This window comes from Mirounga angustirostris, unplaced genomic scaffold (genome assembly GCF_029215605.1).
Source record: "Mirounga angustirostris isolate CCGP_5_RB_7025 unplaced genomic scaffold, mMirAng1.0.hap1 SCAF_10, whole genome shotgun sequence".
In the NCBI taxonomy this organism is placed as follows: Eukaryota; Metazoa; Chordata; class Mammalia; order Carnivora; family Phocidae; genus Mirounga; species Mirounga angustirostris.
Window position 1 is genome coordinate 50,808,612 of NW_026991718.1, and position 20,659 is coordinate 50,829,270.

Below are 20,659 nucleotides of genomic sequence, written 5' to 3' on the forward strand. Positions count from 1 at the left end.
ATACAGTCATGAGACCAAGTTAGGGTTAGGGTTAGGGTTTGCTGGTGAGCCTTCACCAACCATGTTGTCAAGGGGACCCTTGGGGATAGCAGAGCAATAAAACAGAAGGATCCAGGGTCCCGGACAGCCTTGTGGGTTAGAACCGTGCTGGCCAGGACTCCCCACACATCAACCGTTAGGTGAGTGAGAGAGACTCTCGTGTTCACAGCATCTTTACTTAAGATGTGTTAACTGCAACAACATTTCAGGGCTGATAGAGGTAAGGGGGCGCGCTCCCCGACTTGCCCCTCACCTCATCAGTGTAGTCAGGGATAAGTGCTTACTGAGAATCCCAAGTGAGAGGAGACTGGCCGTCTGTTGTCCCAAGAGCCCAGGACTAAATTCTCCAAGACAGGCTAAAACACTGCTTCAGATGCTGCCACTGGTGTCCCCTGGGGATGCATCCAGCCTACACTTAGTATCTTTGAGCAACACAACGTTTTATAACAAAATCGTACCTTAAGTCAATGTTAGGAGATTTCTCATGCAAATCTGGATGGATAACTGCTCTTGAAAAATCCAAGTACCTGGCACACGGGCCCCAAATCTCTGCCTGACACTGATTATCTGGCCCCTGTGACCGGGGCATGCACTCTCAGCTCACCCTACTCACCACCGCTCACTGACATGCGCGTGCTTTTCCCTCTGGCTTCCACTGGCAGGGGAGTGTTTGACCCCTGCCCTCTTCGCTCACCTATCAGGGATCCTACCTCCCTGCCCCCGTGGGAGAAGAGGCGCTTCTTACACGGCCTCTTCTGGCTGCTGGAGTTGGGCCAGCTGGCCTCCTCCAGCTCAGGGCTCTGTTTTTACCAAGGCCTGATAGGGGGTGACCAGGAAGCAAACAAACCTTGCCTCTCTGCTCAATGATGTCAACCTTGAGAGGAACACTCTGCCTGTGAGTTTATTGGACTCCTTTAGGGTCACATGTGCCAAAGCCCAAAAACTTCCAAGAGTATGACTGGTCCAAGGCATCATTGTGCCCCTTCCCCTCACCTTCATTGAAGACTCTGTGTTCCATGGGTATCCCAATCCAAAGCTGGGATCAAAGGGGCACGTGCGTGTCCACCAAGGGTGTAGAAAGCACAGGGAGTAGTGACTCTGGCTACAGCCATGATGATGGGACTGCCTGGGATGAACCATCCTGTACTGGGAAGAATCAGGCGGTCCTGGGCTTCCATCCCAGTCCCCCCTTTGCTAGCTGTGTGCCCTGAAGCATGTGACTTGACCTTTCAGCTCCGAAGGGGCTGCTCCAGGAGGGTCAGCCAGAGGAGACAAGACCAGGGTCCCTTGAGGCAGAGGGGATGGCCACTCGCCACTGAGCCCATTGTGCCCAGTCTGGAAGGACTATAGCTGGACAAACAACTGATGATTGGAATGACCAGGTAAAAAAGGTAGTGATAGTCTACTTGGGTGTGAGAAGTGATTTCTTAGTACCTCTACAATACGTATCAACTATAATAATAATTAGAACAAATATATGCATAATCATATATAATAACAGTTATATATAATTGAGTGCCAAGCAGTATTCAAAGAGACTGGGCTCCAGGGTGTGAGCAGACCTGGGTTCAAATCCTGCCCCTCCATTTTACTGCTTGTCTCTTGAAAATCAAAGCTAAGACCCAAAGGAGATCATGAAGTGGTTAAAGATGGGGCTCCGGAGCCAGATCACATGTAAGTCACAACTCCATGGCTCACAAGTGTATAACTTAACCTCTTTGTGCCACAGTTTTCTCGTCTATAAAGTGGGGGTGATAATAGTTGCTATTAGATATGGTTACGAGGAGGGTTAAATGTCTACATCCAAGTGCCTGGTACAAATTCTAGCTGGAACCTGATACAGCTCATGGGAAATGAGTTCTATGTAGAACTGTGCCCAGCACCTAGTAAGCTGGGTATCAGTTAAATATGTCTCTTTCAAAGGGTTGTTTTGGGGTTTTAAAGAAACAGCATCAGAAAATGGTACATTGTTTGTGCTTAATGAATGCCCATTCTCTCTCCTTGGGATGAATACACATTTTTAAAATCAGAATCCTCCACGTTTTGGTCATTTGTCATTATAGTGCGTTCCCTGCAGCCTTGTACTCCCCCCCACTTTGACTCAGTCCCATGCTGGATACCCCAAACACTGCCCCCCCACCCAGTGCTGGCTCAGGCCCAGGTTGCCCTGGCTGTGGGCGGCACATGGTATGCTTTCCAAAGCACTTTCTTCTTCATGTGCCATGGGTGCTGAGAACAACAGAGGGCAGCGAAGAGAGGGGTGGGGTGAGGATGGGAGGTACTTTGACCCCTGTGTGACCTTGGCCAGGCTCCTGCACTTCTCTGGGCCTTTTTGCTCATCTCTAAAGGGGAATACTATCCCTGCCCTTTGGCCTCACAAAGCTGCTGTGAGCATGGAATGAATTCGTGCATGCGCAGAGGGGGTGTCATTATGGGATATTATAATCAGGCAGCCAAAGGATCACAACCTGATCACAACCCCAAACCTAAAGGGCCTGGGAAGGCCAGAGCCAGGCTCCCTGGTGAGGAAATACTTCCCAGGAGGCTGTTTTGCTCTGAGTAGTGTGTCCCCGAGACCAGAGCCTTCTGTGTAATCATTCACCAATCTGGCCCTGGCTGAGAGAAGGAGGCTGAATGCTGTGGGGCGGCCAAATTTGGACATGGGTTAAGAGCTTGGCCAGTGCAGGAGGTGGAATGTGTCCAGGGCTGGGGAAGGGAGGGACTGCATTCCCCGTGACTGCCTGGCAGTGACAGCCACGACTGACTGGGAGTGGGGGCTCCAGCCAGCCCCCTCTGGGGAGCACTCACGGGCAGCACAGACGACCTACTTCCTTTCTCCCTGGGGAAGCAGGAGCCCACCCAGAGAAGCCAGGCAGCAGGCAAAGGGCAAGAGTGCAGACTGACATCAGGGAGATGGGGGCAGGGGCTGTCAGGGACTCGGAGGGAGGAGGAAGGATGGGGAATGGGGAAGACTGCCCCACACCAGCCACACTCCTGTGGGCAAAGCACTTCAGGGGTTAGAAAGTGCTTCCCCATACATTATTCATTCTTTCCTTTCTCCTGCTAGGGCTCAGAGCCTGGCCTGGGTAGAGGGACTTCATAGCATGAAGCAAATATGTGGGTATTGCGGGAAGGGCTTGTGATCAGGGAAGGAAAATCTGGTTCAGACTGAATGGGCACCAGAGGAGACAAGAGCCCTGAGAACACAGGCAGGGTTACACAGTGCCCCACCCTCCTTGAGGTTCTTTTATGCACTGGACAGGTCCAGAGGGTGCCATTCACAAAGCCCGCTCAGCCCTTGGGCTAGGGCAGTTCGCTGGGGAAGGGGTGCTTGGGCAAGAGGCAAATATTCAAAGCACAGGATTTTCCCCTCCCTCCCAGGTGACACGACCCTCCTTCCCCTCAGCCAGGGAGATATTCACAGTGGGAATGGTGCTCCCCGGAGTTGAGACGAGGAGCCCACGGCCCTCCGTGAGGCTGCTGGCCTGGCCTGCCCAATGCTGAGGATGCAGTGGAAGTATGGAGGCCCCCCATTGGTGCCTTTGTCTTCCCCCTGGAAACACCTGGATAAAGTTCATTTCCGGAGGCAACTATGGGAAACTGGTCGAGAACAGGTCAAAGCAGAATGTTCGCAGGAAAGCCCAGCTGGCGTGTCACCTCCCACTCCCCCCTCTGTCCCTCCTCTTGGCTCAGGCTGTTTCCCAGGCCACAGGCCCCTGAGAAACCCCAAATTTCACATCCAGGAGTGTGTGTGCCTATGTCCCTGGTAGGACACATCTGTATGTGCTGTTGTGGACACACGCCTTGGTTCTCTGAACCTCTACCCCTTGGAACACCGGGGATGGCCCATGCACTCCTGGGTGGATATGTGTCTGGGAGTACATGTGCACATGGGCGGCTGGGAACAGGAAGATCCAAGAGCTCGAAAACACAGCTCTGCTGAATGGCCAGGGACCAGTCGTTGCTACGATTTCTGGGGGCCTGGCATGAAGGCAGGTCTTTGAAGAGAAGGAAAGCGACAAGTCATGGAGACAAAGAGCAAACCCACCGGGCTGGTGGGGGGTGGACTCTCATACTCTGGTCCTTCTCCCCCAGTATGGCGCCAAGCCCAAAGACCCAGCTGGGTAGACCACAGCTCTGACTTGGCCCTGGGGGGGTTCCAGGTAAATAGACGGGTGCTGGCCCTCACCTCCTGGAGGAAAAGTCCACTCATGACCATAGGAAAACTGTACTGTGGGAGGTTCCAATCCGAAAGGGGAGCAGGCTCCTTTGCTCAAGGCTGATGAAGATAGCACTTCCCAGATACCACTCCCCTACAAGTTCCGCTCTGGTGGGAGGGGAGGGGAGAGGGGGACAGGTCCTAGAGGTTGGTGTTGGTGTCAGCTGTGGGGACTGCTCGATTTCTCCCACCCTATGCCCAAAGCAGGAGTAGGATCCGGGTGCCTCTGCCCCCAGTGGCCGGGGCCTGCCAACCCAGCGTGTGATAGAGAGCTGGGGCCTAGGAGAGCCTCCGGGCCCAGGCCAGGGAAGAGAGCTGGGCTATAAATAGGCCTGAGACCCAGCCCTCCGGGATCCCTGCAGTACAGCGCGGAGAGACCTCTCTTAAGAGATCCGGAAGAGTGAGAGGAGAGATGCTGGCCCTGTCCTACCCGCCCATAGCTCCAACCTGGACTCAGCTTCCAGGCCCCAGAGAAGTGCAGTTCAGCCACCTCTCTCGTTGCCTGTTTCCCTCTGGGTCGTCCCTTCCCGAGCATGTGGGTCTCTGCGACACCCAAAGTCAGTCTGGCCCGGGGCGTGGAGTCTCTTCTCGCCCATCCCGGAGCTCTCTGGGGGGAGGTCCAGGAGTCCCCTCTCCGACCCGCACCCTCCCCGCCCTGCGGAGATGCCGGCCCCTCCTACCTGCAAACACCGCAGAGCAGTAGGCATCGCTGATGTCGGTGTCCGGGGTGTGGACGTTCTCGGCATAGAGGATGAAGACCCTCAGCATGACTGGCACGAGTTAGGGCCCCGTGCGTCCAGGGCGCGCGGAGAGAGCCGGGGAAGGTCGGCGAGGAGCGGGTCTCCTCACTGGAGAAGGCTGGACGAGGGAAGCCTGTTGGGATCGCTGGCTCGTGGCTCAGATCTTCTGCTGTTGAAGAGAAACAGGCCAGCCCCGGGCTGCTCCAGTGGGCTACGCTCGGTCCCCGCCCCAGCCGCGTTTACCCCGCGTGTCAGCAGGCGCTCCGGACACAGGGGCTTCTGCTCATCTTCCACCCCCGCCGCCCTACCCGGGCTCGGCTGAGCTGTAATTCAATGCTCCGGACGCAGACTCTCCCAATGACAAGGCGTTTTGCACCTGGCCGGGGAACAGCCGACCGGGCGGCGGCCGCGATGGCGGGGGGCTGGCCCAGGGCTCCGGACGCCCAGCGCGGTCCAGATCTCGCTCCCGACAGGAGAAAGGCTCAGTCCCTCCCCCGACCTTCCACCCACCCCCGGCCGCGCGCCTCGCCAAGCCGGTCGCCTCCTCCGGCCGCGAGGATTCGAGCACTCTCGGTCGGACGCAGGAGTCAGCCGGCTGCTCTGAGGACCAGGTGGGGGGTGGGCGCACGGACCGCGCTTTCCCGAGAAGCCTGGAGCTGAGGAATCTCAGTGACCGGCCTCGTCTGGCTGCCTTAAAAACTCTGTCCCCCTTCTTTTCTGCTGTAAAAGCAGCACCTGTTACTTTTAACACAAAAGCATAAAGGAAAGAAATCTCAAGTCTGAAAAAAACAGTATTAACATTTGGATATTTACCAATCCAGGCTTTTTCCTCTGTGTGTGTGTGTGTGTGTGTGTAAATTACACTATTTATCACATTTCTGAGATCAATGTATATGCAGTTCTGTGTCCTGCGTTTTTATGTAATATTTTCTTGCATCATTATAAATTTTTCATAGACAATTTTTCAATAACTACATCATTTTGTATCATATGAATGTACTAGACTTACCAAGCTTTTTCCCGTTGTTAAACATCACTATTATAATAGTGAGACATACTTTTTTATATAAAAACTGGGATATAAGCCCATCTTGGGCCCCTTCTGCTAGTTCCTTAGGTTGGATTCTCAACCTTGGAATGGTAAAGTTGCAGGACATGCCTTTTTTTAGGTCCTAGTACCGATTGCTAAATTGCTTTCTGGGAACTGTGTAGATCCACACTCCCAGAAGTTGGGTGACTCACCTTCTAAAGAGGGCAACTTGGATGGGTGTGCAGTCATCAGCAAACCATCCCCTCCCCCAGCAACCCATGGAGGTAGAACACACACCCCCGGCCAGAACAGGAAGCTGTTTTGTCCATAGCCCCAACTAGGTGGGAACAAGACTCCCAGTCGTCCATTTAACAGGCATGTATCAAGTCCTACAACATGCCAATACTGTCCTGGGTGATGGGGACACAATGATGAGCAGAAGTGGCTTGGTTCCTGTTATGGGCTGAATTGTGTCCCATCCCCCCAAATCCATATGTTGAAAACCCATATGTTAATCCATATGCCCTAGCCCCCCAGTTAGGAATGTGACTGTATTTGGAGTTAGGGGCTTTACAGAGGTGATTAAGTTAAAACAAGACTGTGGGTGGGTTCTAATCCAATCTGACAAGAGGAAATCTGGATGCAGAGACACCAGGGATGTATGCACACAGAGGAAAGACCACACGAGCACCCGGTGAGAAGGTGGCCCTCTGAAAGCCAGGGAGAAAGGCCTCAGAAGAAACCAAATTTGCCAATCAATAACTTGATCTTGGATTTCTAGCCTCCAGAACTGTGAGAAAATAAATTTCTATTAAGACATCCAGTCTGGGACACTTGGGACACTTGGGTGGCTCAGTAGGTTAAGCGTCTGCCTTCTGCTCAGGTCATGATCCCGGGGTCCTGGGATCGAGCCCCACATCAGGCTCCCTGGGAGCCTGCTTCTCCCCCTGCCGGCCGGTTAGTCCCTGATTTCAGAGTTTCTTTCCATCGTAGTGGAGGAAACTGACACTTACGAAATAATCAAGCCAATCATATACCATTACAAATCTGTCAGTGCAAAAAAGGACAGAAAATGGGGCTCTCATGTAATCCTAGGGACAATGAGAGCTATCTGGGATGAGATCTGAAGGCCAATTAGGAGTTCACTGGACCAGACTGAGGTCGGGGAAGAGGAAAGGGGTGTTCTAGAGAGCAGTAAGGGATGCTCTTGGTCAAGGCCCTGGGGAGCGGGCGAAGGGGTGGGGAGAAAGATTACTGTGACTGGAGAGCAGACTGGGGATGGGGGGTGGGGAGGCATGGAGAAGGTGAGGCTAAGAGAACCACACAGGGCCTGAGGAAGTCCAGAGGAATGATAGGATCTGATTTACTTTTCAAAAGCCCCCTCTGATTGTTTTTTTGGAGAATGAAGTGCAAGGGGCCAGACTGAAGGCAAAGAGATCAGTTAGAAGCTTCAGCAGAGGGTCAAGGTGAGAGATGATGGTGACTTGGCCCAAGGTGGAGAAAGTGGGGTTGGAAAGGATTAAAGCGAACCTGGGAGGAAGTAGGAGGAGGCAAAGCAAGTGCTAACCTTGGCCATTATATGTTGCTGGAGAAAAAAAAAAAAAACCTTGGCTTGGATGAAGTAATTGACTCATTCATTCATTCCTTTAACCAACATTTATTTATAGGGTGCCTTGCATGCGGCAGGAGTTTGCCAGATTCAGGTTTTAGAGAAGGGTACCAAGTAGGGAATAAAATTTAATTTCAGTGGGAAGAAGGGCAAGAGGCCCCGTTGATATAGGGAAAGCCCAAGTTAGGATCTATTTCTAAAGAAGTACAGTTTAGCTCTATTCAGATGCATAAAGTAACATGAAGCTGCTCTAAGGCAGAGCTAAAATTGGCTCTCAGAAGCACCTAGCTGCTTGCAAATATGGTGTGACTAAAGTGATTTGACCAGAACCAGTTTTCTTTATGGGTTAAACATCGCCCTTGCAACTTCTCTACATTATTTATTCATGCAGCAGATTCTCTTCAAACTCTTTACGTAAACTCTCCCCCCAATGTGGGGCTCAAACTCATGACCCTGAGATCAAGACTTGAATGCTCTACTGACTGAGCCAGCCAGGCGCCCCTCTCTTCAAACTTGTCATGTACAGGCCAGTCTGTACAGAAAGAAATTCCTAGTAAGAATGCACCTCAGGAGTGCCTGGGTGGCTCAGTCGGTTAAGCCGCTGCCTTCGGCTCAGGTCATGATCCCAGGGTCCTGGGATCGAGCCCCTCACTGGGCTCCCTGCTCAGCGGGAAGCCTGCTTCTCCCTCTGCCTCTCTGCCTACTTGTTCTCTCTCTCTCTGTCAAATAAATGAATAAAATCTTTAAAAAAAAAAAAGAATGCACCTCAACTTTATTTTTCAATGTGTAGGACATGTTTGGGATATGTTCTGTATTTCAAAGAGCCATATTCTTTGAGACCATCCCCTGGCAAAGGGAAAGACACCTGATTCAAAGCTGAACCTATCGGATGATCTCTTCCCAAGAATTTGTAATTGAGACTGAGAAATGCTAGCCTCTGTGTGCGGCTGGAACCAAGCTGAATAAAACTGGAGGCTCAGAAGAAGCCACATGCATGGAAAAGTGGAGAAAAATCTGCAGTCAGGAAAAAAAGACAGAGCTTGAACTTGGACTTCTGGCCCCTAGAACTATGAAAGAATAAATTTGCTGTTGAAATCACCACAGTTGTGACAACTTGTAAGAGCAGCCACAGGACCCGAATACGTGGAGCCTCTGACAAGGCAATCCAATCATTGTTGAAAAGGACAGGCATTCAGAGCACTTCCACTGCTTATTGTTTTGGGGCAAATAAAGGAAGGTCAACTCCCAACCTCCCTGAGAAACCAAGGAGCAAGTTTGATATTATTTCCCAGTAGAGAATGGAACGAAAAAAAGCAGCAGATTTTTAACCAAAGAGGTAATTTGGAAAATGTACATGATTTCTATATTCTCTGCCACTCAGATCTTTGCAAAGCTATCTGAGAACCACAGACCCTGGTCACACTCTGGTCATTTTATCTGAGACGGAAAACTCATGGTAGTTTTAGAGCGTTTCAATCTCCCATGAGAGGGACCTTCCCGAGAATCTCCCATAAAAAACATTTAGTAAACACTCAATAAATAGAAACTATTATTATCCATTCAGGCGTGGGTGCTGGTCTAGCCTGAAAGGAGTGTATTCAGAATGGATGGTAGGGTTGTCTGGTCTGAAATTCCCCCTGAAAGCTCTTCCCTCGGGCAGGGAGTGGAAAGCAGCTTGTCTGCTGAAGTCTACAGAACACAGCTCTGGGACTGTGAGTAGGTCCATCTGTGTGCACAGCCCTCCTTTTGAATTTACTGCAGAGGGTGAGGAGTCTCTAAACTGGATGAAAGAAAGCCTACACACACACACACACACACACACACACACACACACACACTGGGAGAGAGGGAGGGAGGGAAAGGGTTAGGGAGGGAGAGACAGAGAGAGCTTCTGAGGAAGCAGAGTGTGGGATGGAATAGGAATTAAACTTTTTCTAGAGTGAGGTTATCTCCTCTTGTGGAAGAGGCCACAATGTCCCAGGAGGCCGCAGCCTCAGCAAATGTGAAGAAACTTGTTCCAGGCCCCAGCAGGGGGAAGAGTCAGGTGCTGGTGATGGCTGGTTCCCTGCTAAGGTGCAGAATGAGGGCACAGGCAGAGCTGATGTAGATGAGGGGGAGCAAGTGCAGAGGGCCCATGCTGTGTGTCTCGGGGCAGAGATTAGCCATTTCTGAAGCTCCACGCCAAAGAATTCCTATTCATTCATGGAGAGATACCACCACAAGGCCTGAAGAACACTCCTAGGAGTTAAGAGGGCAACAAACTGGTTGCATTTTCAGTGTTTCTTCCTTGGCTAAAGGTTGGGACTTTGGGGAAAGAAAGGACACCAAGAGAAGTGAATACGTGACTTGTTGGTGTTTCAAGTGTGGTCAATCTGAAGGTCTCCCATATCAGAATCTTCTTGTAAAAAACGGAGACACCTGGGTCCCTCCGTACTCCTAGATCTATTGAGTCAAAAGCTCTGCAAATGGCCAAGGATTTGGGCTTTTAAAAGCTCTCCACTTATTCTTTTGCAGACCAAAGGCCCGGAACCACTGACCTGGGTAGGATCAAAGAAAAGGCTTTGGCTCTTTGGATCATAACCTAAAATGCCAGATGAATGCCCTCTCGAATCCAGATTTTCACAAGCACTGAGAAGACTATGTTTGGAGATTGGCTTTAACTGGAAAAAAGAGAGCATTGGGAAGAGGAGGGAGGTGAGGGAGATAATATTCAGCTAAAAACTGCAAAACCAGTAGGACAAGAAGAAAACAATGGCAGCAGTGTCGAAGGAGGACTCTGGAGTCAGACTACCTGGATTCAAATATTAGCTCTCCTTACTAACTGACGGTCTTAGGCAAGTTACCTTACTTTCCTGAGCCTTGGTTTCTTTATCTATAACATGGGAACTATAAGAATATCTGCCTCATGGGGTAAGTGCTTGTGATGGTTAATTTTATGTGTCAGCTCGACTGGGCTGAGGGATGCCCAGAGAGCTGGTAAAACATTGTTTCTGGTTGTGTCTGTTGAGGCTGTTTCTGTAAGAGATTAGCATTTGAATCAGTAGACTGAGAAAAGATCATCCCCACCAATGTGGGGGGACATCATCCAATCCAGTAAGGGCCTGAATAGACCGAATAGAAGAAAGGCAAAGGAAGGGCAAATTTGCTCTCTACCTGAGCTGGGACATCCATCTTTTTCTGTCCTCAGACATCAGCTGGCCCTCCTGGTTCTCCCACCTTTGACTTGGTCTGGGACTTACACCATTGGCTCCCCTAGTTCTCAGGCCTTTGGGTTGGGAGCCATACTACACGACCGGCTTTCCTGGGCCTCCAGCTTATAGACAGCAGATCATGGGACTTCTCAGCCACCATAATCACAGGAACCAATCCTTCATAATAAATCTCTTTATATATGGATATACAAAATCTCTTTATATATATATTATTGGCTCTGTTTCTCTGGAGAATTCTAATACGGTGCTTTGCATTGCCTGGTGCATAATGAACATTCAGTAAATGTTAGCTCTTATTATTATTAGAATGTGTAACTAGTATTTCATAGGATTAAAACTTTAGAAATGTGGGGCGCCTGGCTGGCTCAGTTGATAGAGCACTTGACTCTTGAGGTCAAGGTTATAAGTTCGAGTCCTACCTTGGGTGTATAGAGATTACTTAAAGATAAGATCTTAAAAAGAAAACTTTGGAAATGAAGTCAATATTTATGGCCTCAGACATCTATAAAAATGTAAGCTCTCTTAGTCCATTTGGGCTGCTATAACAAAATACCATAGACTGGATGGTTTATAAACAACAGAAACATATTTCTCACAACCCTGGAGGCTGGAAGTAGAGATCAGGGTGCCAGCATGGTCAGGGGAGGACTCTCTTCCAGGGTGCAGACTTCTCATTGTATCTTCACATGGAGGCAGAGGGCTAGGCATCTCCCTGGGGCCTCTTTTTAGGCATTAATCCCATTCATGAGGGTTTCACATTCATGATTTAACTACTTCCCAAAGGCCCCTCCTACTAATCCCTAGCCTTTAGGGGTTAGGATTTCAACATATGAATTCTGGGGGCACAAACATTCAGACCATAGCAGAAGCATTTGCGGTTTTAAGAGTAGACATACTTACATAAACCCAACAAAGGCATGTAAGATACTCTTAGTTCAAAGAAGCATGAATACCAGAAGGCGAGAGAGAGAGAGTCCTGCAGATCAAGAAGATGTACCCCTGCATGGAAATCCTCACCAACATTCATGCAAGAAAGGCTCTAGGTGAGGATTAAAGGAGAGGGGAGAACATGATTAATAGAGATGATGATTCTAGTGCAAGGACAAGCTGAGGTGCTAAGGGAGAGACTTCCACTCTCTGAACATTTGGGGAAGTTACACTAACTCAGATATGCCTCTGGTAATGTCTTACCTTAGGGACAATTCCGTCTCTCAGGAGATGAACTGAGAAAGAAGGGACCTGCTACATGGAACCTAATCTTGACCAACAAGAAAGAACTGGTTGGAAAAGCAGGTGCAGAAACTATGCTTGGGGATGGATGCTGGCTGGAGTGATGACCAGTTTTCAAGGCCTAAACCCTGTCGTTTCTGCAGGGCTCTGCCTTTCTACAACATGCTCTACCACAGGCTCTCCCAAACCCAGGGCACCCACTTAATTCCTTGACCCTGGCAAATCCTCATCCTTACCAAGAGTTTTCTTTTTATAGAGTCAGCTGAGGAAGGTATTTTGAGGTTCTTCACATATTTGGCTTGAAAAAAACAGGACTGAGCCAAAGGTCCTGCTGAGAACAACAGGACAAAGCATGCTACAGTGTTTCCTACCCAGTCACAGTACTTCGTAGCTGCTCTTCTCTTTTGCCCAATCATTGTCCAGTGTCTGGTCCAGAAATCAGATTCTATTGACACCCCTAACATTTGAGAACACTTTTCCCTCCAAGGGGTCCCCATTAAGCCTAGGCTCTGAGGTCGATCTTTACTCATACTCAAGCCTCTTAGTGGCTTTAAAATTGGGTGCTTGTCAGAGCATCCTTAGTTTGTTACACCCAACATATATAATGGGAGAGTCCATATGATGGGAGAAAAGACTTGAAATAAAAGAATGCTATAACATGGTTGCTATAGTCTCTTCGTATCTGATAACAAAGCCTATGTTGATAATCACGGTTGAACGTTTCCACTACTCACTCCATTTTCCTCTTAACCTCTGCCAGCATGAAGGCTGGCCAGATTTGAGTCCTTTCTGGTCTTGCCATTATGAGATTGACGACGTTCTCCTTTGACCAGGACTATTGGGCCAAAGAGTCACAAGGAGCACTCCCATGAATCTGCTAGGTTCCAAACATAGTTATTCTTGCTCCTACTGTGTAGCAGCAACTGAATTTCCCCCTGGTAAACAAGACCAATCATCTTATCAGGTACAACAAACTCTTTCCCTTCCTGTGGTTCAGTGGCATGGGTAATCCCAAAAGGCGAAAGGGCAGTCTCAGCTTCAAATTCATTAGAATCACACCCTTATGTCTGGTGTATGCACTCTTCTCTTAGATACTTGCACTTCCAAAAAGATTGAGGCCATGGTCATAGAGAACTAACAATCCTGGATTTTATTGGGAAGTAGAAATCCTTCAAGTGGGTTAGTAGGTGTAATAGTGAGGGAAAGCAGTCTGACCTCTACTCCTTGGTTCCCAAACCCATACATTCCAACCATGGGTGAGATGGTTCCACATACTGGCCTCTAAGGTATCTAAGGCATCTGTGGGACAACACTCACACTTCCCAAGAGGTGGTCTCCAATTTGTGCCATAACTAGTCTTCAGGTCATTCTAACTATCAAGCCAGCTGCTTCTGGGTGATGAAGCACATGGGAAAACTTGTGAAGTCTGTGGGCAAGAGCCCATGGCCCACAAGTTCATTTACCAAAAAGTGTATCTCCCTGTCAAAGTGATGCTGGGTGTTCTTCCATGATAGAAAAGGTTCATCCATAAGTCCACAAATGGTGGTACTATTAGAAGCCCTGCGTTCAGGGAAGGCAAACCCATACCTGAAATGTGCACATTCCTAGTGAGGACAAAGCCCTGTACCCTCCATGATGGGAGGGGTTGGATATAGTCAATTGGCTACCAAGTGGTCAGCAGGTTCCCAAGGGGAATGTGTCCTATCAGGAGCTCCTCACCCTCACATGCCCTGTGACACCAGATGAAGAACTCCTTCAAAGCTGTCGTAGAGGTTTTCTGGTTCTCTGTGCCAGTTTTAATTGTATGGTCATAACTTTCTCTTTTTCCCTAAATTTGCTCACTGGGCCATAAGAACCAAATGGCACTAGAGTATTTATAAATCACTACTGTTGTCACTTAAGTGCCACAGATACTTGGTCATCCAATGCCTGCCTTCCACCTGCACTTTGTGCCTTGATGCCCATGGTGATAATTTGAATAACTGATGTGATGACACTGCACACCATAGACCACTGTGTCCTATTCACCTCTGGCAAAAAGGTTACCCATATACTCCTTGAATATATGATCAATGCAACCACAGAATCTAATTTTTAAAACTATTGATTTTGAAATAGTTATAGATCCACAGGATGTTGCAAAGAATGTATAGGGAAGTCCTGTACACCCTTCCCTTAATTCCCCCATGTTAGTATTTTAAACAACTATAGAACTGTATCAAAATCAACAAATAGCATTGGTATAACCTATAAAGCTTTTAAAGTTTCACCACTGATATGTGCATTCATTTATGAATGTATACACACTATGCAATGTTGTTGTGTAGCCTTGCACAACCACCACCGTGATCAAGATACTCAACCATGCTACCACAAGACTCCTTCCTGTTAACCCCTTTATACCTACACCCATCCTCCCGTTCTCAATCCGTCAATAACTAATTGGTTCTCCATCTTTGTAACTGTTATTTCATGAATGTTACATAAATGGAATCATGCGGCATGCATATCTTTTTGATTGGCTTTTTTTTTTTTTTGCTTAGCATAATTTCTTCAAGTTTCATCTCAATTATTGTGTGAATCAGTAGTTTTTTTATTGCTGAATAGTATTTCATAGTATTATGTACCACAGTTTGTTTAACCATTCACCCATTGAAGGATATTTGGGTAGTTTCCAGTTTGGGACTACTATAAATAAAGCTGCTATGAATATTCATGTACAATTCTTATTTAAAAATCAGTCTTCATTTCTCTGGGATAAATGTCCGAGTGCAAGTGTCAGGTCATATGGTTAAGTCCATTTTTACTTTTGAAAGGATCTGTCAACCAGTTTCCTAAAGTGGTTGTGCCATTTTACATTCCCATCAGCAACATATGAGTAACTCAGTTTCTCTGCACCCTTGCCAGCATTTGGTATTATCACTATTTTTCATTTTAGCCATTCTGATAATTGTGTAATGATATCTCATTGTGATTTTAATTTGCATTTCTCCAACAGCTAATGATGTTAAACATCTTTTCATGTGTTTGTGATCTGTATGTCTTCTTCCATGAAATGTTTTAGGTCTTCTGCTGATTTTCTAATTGGATTTTTTAAAAAGTTTTTGAGACTTCTTTATATATTCTAGGAATAAGACTTTTGTTGGGTAGGTGATTTGTAAATATATTCTGCCAGTCTATAATTTGTCCTTCCATCCTTTTAACTAGGTATTTTGCAGAACAAGTTTTCACTTTGATGAAATGCATTTAATCCATTTTTTCCTCTTGTGGATTGTGGTTTTGGTGTCAAGTCCAAGAACTTTTGCCAAGTGCTAGATTTTTAAGATTGTTCCTGATGCTCTTTTCTAAAAGTTTTATAATTTTACATTTTATGTAAGTTTTTCATTTAAATCCATGATCCCTTTTGAGTTTTTAATATGTGTAAAGTTTAGCTTGAGGTTCATTTTTTCTGATGAATGTTCTGCTGATGGTGCTCCAGTACCATTTATTGAAAAGGTTACTCCTATTGAATTGCCTTTGCTTCTTTGTAAATAATTAATTGGGTATATTTGTGTTGATCTATTTTCAGGTTTGTTCCATTCATCTATGTGTCTTTCCTCCTGCTAATATCACATTTTCTTGATTACTATACCTATATAGTAAGCCCTAACATTGGAAACTGACTCCTCTGACTTTATTCTTCTTTTTCAAAGTTGTTCCCGCTATTCTAGGGCTTTTTCTTTCCCATATAAACTTTAGAATAAGCTTGTCTATGTCTACAAAAATACTGCTGAAATTTTGATAGGATTGCATAAAACCTATAGGACAATTTAGTGGAGAATTAAGATCTTTACAATGTTGAATTTTTCAATCTATGAACATAATAAATCTCTCTACTTATTTAGGTCTCCCTTAATTTCTTTCATCAATATTTTTTAATTTTCATTACCTAAATCCTATACATGTATTTGTACATTTATACCTGATATTCTTTGGAGCCACTGTAAATGGTATTGCATTTTTAAAATTTTGGGATTTTGTTTGTCAGTATATAGAAAGTACAATTAACTTTTGTTGATCTTGTATCTTACTGAGCTCATTTGTTAGTTCTAGGAGTTCTGTTATAGATTCCTTGGAGTTTTCTCTGTAGACAATCATGTCATCTCCACGTTTTATTTCTACTTTCCAATCTGTGTGCCTTCTTTTCCTCTCGGGTGCTAGAACATGACGTACTATGTTGAATAGCAGCGGTGAGAATGGACATCCTTTTATTGTTCCCAATCTCAGAGGGAAAGCATTTGGTCTTTCAACATATGATGCTAGCTATAGATTTTTTTTTTTTTTTTTTGTAAACCCTCTTTATGAGATTGAGGAAGTTCCCCTCTATTTTTGGTGTACTGAAAGTTTTTACCATGATTAGGTGTTGAATCAATTGATATCAGTTTTTTCCTTCTTTAGCCTGATGATGATATGGTGGATTACACTGATTAAATTTCCAATATTGAACCAGCCTTGCATATCTGGAATAAATTATTCATAAAATGAGTTGGGAAGTATTTTTTTATTTTCCAGAAGAGACTGCGTTTTGTTACAAATTCCATTTTAGGATTATTCAGGTTCTCTACTTCATCTTGGCTTAGTTTTAATGGTTTTGATTTTCAAGAAATTTGTCCATTCTTAAAAAGTTGTCAAATTTGAGCATAGTTGTTCATAGTATTCTTTTAATAGCTGCAGGATCTGTTGTGATAGCTTCATTCCTGATATTAGTAGTTTTGTGTCTTCTTTTTGTTAATCTTGCTAGAGGTTTATCAATGTTTTGTTTTTAATTATGTATAATTTTCCCCTCATTTTACTCTTTTCAATTTCATTGATTTCTGCTCTTTATCATTTCCTGCTGATTGCTTTGGGCTTATTTTACTTTTTTGTTTCTTGAGCTATGAACTTACTTTGATTATTTCTTTATAATGTAAGCACACAGTGCTATAAATTTTTCTCAGTACTTTATTAGCTGTATCTCAAAGATTTTAACATTTTCATTTTCATTCATTTCTATATATATGAGACTTCTTTTACTCATGGATTATTTGTAAGTGTGCTGGTTACTTTCCAAATTTTTGGTGATTTTCCTATTGTCATTCTGTTGATTTCCAGCTTGATTCCATTATTGTCAGAAAACATGTTCTGTATGATTGCAATTCTTTTAAATGTGTCAATATTTGTTATTAAACAGCCCAGATTATGGCCTATAGTCATGTATGTTCTATGTGTACTTGATAAGAATGTATATTCTATTGCTTGATATTCTATAAATGTCAGTCTTATCCTAGATTTGATTATGTTGTTCAGTTCTTCTATATCCTTGCTGATTTTCTCTAGCAGCTCTATCAACCAATTGGTGAGAGTGGGGATTTGAAGTCCCCAACTATAACTGGATTTGTCTATTTCTCCTTTTAGCTCTATCAGATTTTGCTTCATGTATTTTGAAGCTTTGTGGTTTGATGCATACACCTTTAAGACTGCTTTATCTTCTTGGTGGATTGATCCTTTTATCATCATGTATTGTCCCTTATTGTCTCTAGTAATACACTTTGCTTTGAAGTCTAATTTATCGGATATTAATATAGCCAGTCCCCCTCCCCCTTTTTAAATTAGTGTTAGCCTGGTTTCAAAGGTCAGTTTCCTAGAGACACTCACAGTACCAATTATTCTAACAGTCTGGGTCCCAATAAGAAATAGATAGCACACTGATAGGTAAATTGAGGAATACTTAATTTTAATAAAGGGACTATTTATAAAGGTGTGGGCAGACTATAGGAGAATGACAACCAGTGGTTCAGCACACAAGGACTAGAAACAGTAGTTATTAGTTACTGGAACCCAGAAGGAGAGTCTTATAAAGAATGCAACCTTGATATAAACACTGATCTTTGGTTGAGGATCAAAGCCAAAATGAGGCGATTCTGCAGGGAACCAGGAGGAATACCTTGACCTCACTTCCTCTGCTCCATATCCTGCTCTGGCTCAACTGTTCAAATCCAATGAGAAGTGATGGGGTCCACATGGGTTAGCCTCCTGGCGCAGAAAGCAGGATGGAAAAGAGTGGAAAGTGAATCTGGTGGGACAAAGTATCTTGACAGTTTCTAACCAGAAGGACCCTGAGCTCTTAACTTTTCTCTTGGATTGGGTTTTTAAGACCCGAATTTTAGGGAGAGAACTTTAATAACTAAAATTATCTAAAAATGGAACTGGCCACAGAAGAAACCCCCAAGACCTGGAACTACTTCAGTGGACAGCCAGTAGTGGGAATGTCACAGAGAATCTTCAAACATTTAATGACTGGCCTTGGTAACCTCTGAAGTTCCCCCAAACACCAAGGTTCTACTGCTGAGAAAACAACAAAATAGAGTAAAATGTATGGAAACCCTAGTCAGTGTGGAGGTCCTAAGCAATCAGGTGGAAGTACAGAGGAAGCAGATTAGCGCTATCCCTGGGGCACGACAGAGGCATTCTGTGTGAGGATGTTTGGAGCATGGTTGGGAAGATTAGCAAGGGCAGGAGCCTATCGGACATTGGCCACAAATGAATAAGAAAAGCAGCAATATCACATTATATATAAACTGGAAATTAACCTGTTCTGTTCCATCAGCACTGAAGTGGATGACAGCATCTGTAAATGTGACTTTACTAAACAGGGGATTTCATCTCTAAAACTTCTGCAAATTTTCTGACAATGGAATAAAGTTCAAACTCCCTAACTCAACATCCAAAGCTGTATGAGTTCAAGAAAAACCCTGATGAAACTGACTTAAAAACATTAAGGAGAGGTGCCTGGGTGGCTCAATCAGTTAAGCATCTGCCTTTGGCTCAGGTCATGGTCCTGGGGTCCTGGGATCAAGTCCCGCATAAAGGCTCCCTGCTTAGTAAGGAGTCTGCTTCTCCCTCTCCCTCTGCACCCCCACCCCCACTCATGTTCGCTCTCAAATAAATAAATAAAATCTTAAAAAAAAAAAATTAAGGAAAAGGCTTTTCCCTGAGTTAACATGGCTGTGGCCGGCAAGCAGCTGGGACTCCGATGAGGAAAGGAGGCAAGGTTTTTCCGAGGCTTTGCCAACGATCCCTCAGTGATGGCGCTCCAGTCGGGGTTCTGGGAGTGGCTGTCAGTTTGCAGGAACCCCGGGTGTGGGGTCGCAGCACTCTCAACCAGTTCCAAGCCAGCAGCAAAGCCTGAAGTGAACCCTGTGGAAAATGCACCCCAGAGCTCACCAACCAGAACCCCCGCAATCTGGGAGCTCAGGTGTGGTCATGGAAGAGCGGACTTGGGGACAGCATGGCCCTGCCATGAGTTCTGGCACAGGTTGCGAGTTATGAGGACTCAGCATCATGTAGAAGCCTTTGTTGAGCATTGCAGTGGCCAGGTTGTGGTTTCAGCATCCACTCGGGAATGGGCTATTAAAAAGCACCTTTACAGCACCAAAAATGTGGTGGCCCGTGAGACTGTAGGATGGGTGCTGGCTGAGCGATGCTTAGAAGCAGGAATCAACATCATGGTCTACCAATCCACTCCTTGGGAGGCAGCCTCAGCCCCGATGACACGATTTCAGCGTGCCATGACAGAAGGTGGCTTAGTGCTGCAGGAGCCTGGGAGTATCTATGAATGAAACAGGAGCATTGTTCCAAAAATGTGAATATAAAGCCGTGAGCTATTGTTCCGTCCTTTAGAAGAGAGCTTCTGGTATAACAGCCAGCTTGGAAGTTTTGTACAATCATGTAACAGTGGAATGTTATTACTAGTTAAGGTCACCCCCTCCTCCCCCTCTGTGTATGCTGGCGGGGCGGTGGCTTAATCAAGGGCTAAATTCTTCCCCTCTCTTGGACAGGAGAGAAGTGTCTGAGAAAAGCTGTTGTTGCCAGTTATAATTAACTTTTGAAGGACAAAGTAAATGTTGTTTATAAGTTAAAGAATAAACATATTATCAACACTTTCTGGTTACACGAAATCTTCGCCTTTGAGCCCTCTCTGGCAAGAGTACACATAGTTTTGTGCAAACTACTTGCTACCATGTCCAGCTCATAGTGTTTGATCTCAATTAATGACAGCTGCTGCTGCTCAAAAAAAAAAAAAAAGGAAAGAAAGAAAACAGATCAGCTCTCAGGTCACGGTGGCTTCTGTGTTGGTAGATCCAGTAGTGTAAGGATGTCACCCGGGGCCCAGGTATATACTGTTCTCTGCTTTACTGGCTGCAGCATGTATCTCTTCCAAAGCCTGTAGACCCATATGGTTCAAGGATGGCAGCCAGTACTCAAGGCTACCAAAAACTAGAAATATGGCTGCTTCTGGGTTTCTACAAATGAGGCCCCTCCTTTCTCAAGAGTCTTGGGCAAACTTCTCCTTGACCTCACTGGCTCAAACTGGAAAATCACCTTGGCAAGGTAGATGGGATTACTCTTGAACTAGGAAAACCTGGCTGGGTGGCACTAAATTAAGACCCAACAGCTGAGAGCAAAATATGGGGCCATTTCTGTAAGTGTGGAGTAACTGTACCTCAGTGCCAAAGTTAGAGTTACCACCTTTGCAACCTCCCTGAAGTCTCTTGACCCCTG

At 45.8% G+C, this 20,659-nt stretch overlaps 2 protein-coding genes across 10 annotated transcripts in view; one reads left to right on the forward strand and one right to left on the reverse strand.

Annotated features, from left to right (window-relative positions):
* DYSF (dysferlin) overlaps positions 1 to 5,456 on the reverse strand; it is a 205,016-nt gene extending 199,560 nt beyond the window's left edge. For 8 of the 9 annotated variants that reach the window (XM_064572348.1, XM_064572350.1, XM_064572344.1 and 5 more), the window contains exon 1: positions 4,939 to 5,456. In XM_064572348.1, the coding sequence (XP_064428418.1) occupies positions 4,939 to 5,026 (88 nt within the window). In that variant the 5' untranslated portion in view covers positions 5,027 to 5,456. The remainder of the gene's footprint in view (positions 1 to 4,938) is intronic. The other variant, XM_064572352.1, reaches the window with a different exon arrangement.
* A 13,726-nt stretch (positions 5,457 to 19,182) lies between these two features.
* Positions 19,183 to 19,716, forward strand: LOC123850487 (large ribosomal subunit protein uL18m-like). The gene has a single exon (XM_045883762.2). It carries the CDS (start codon positions 19,183 to 19,185, stop codon positions 19,714 to 19,716), a length of 534 nt encoding a protein of 177 aa, XP_045739718.1.
* The last annotated feature ends 943 nt before the right edge of the window (positions 19,717 to 20,659 follow it).

What these genes read in the sequence shown, in the direction of transcription:
- LOC123850487 (XM_045883762.2), top strand. Translation starts at nt 19,183, where the DNA reads ATGGCGCTCCAGTCGGGGTTCTGGGAGTGGCTGTCAGTTTGCAGGAAC.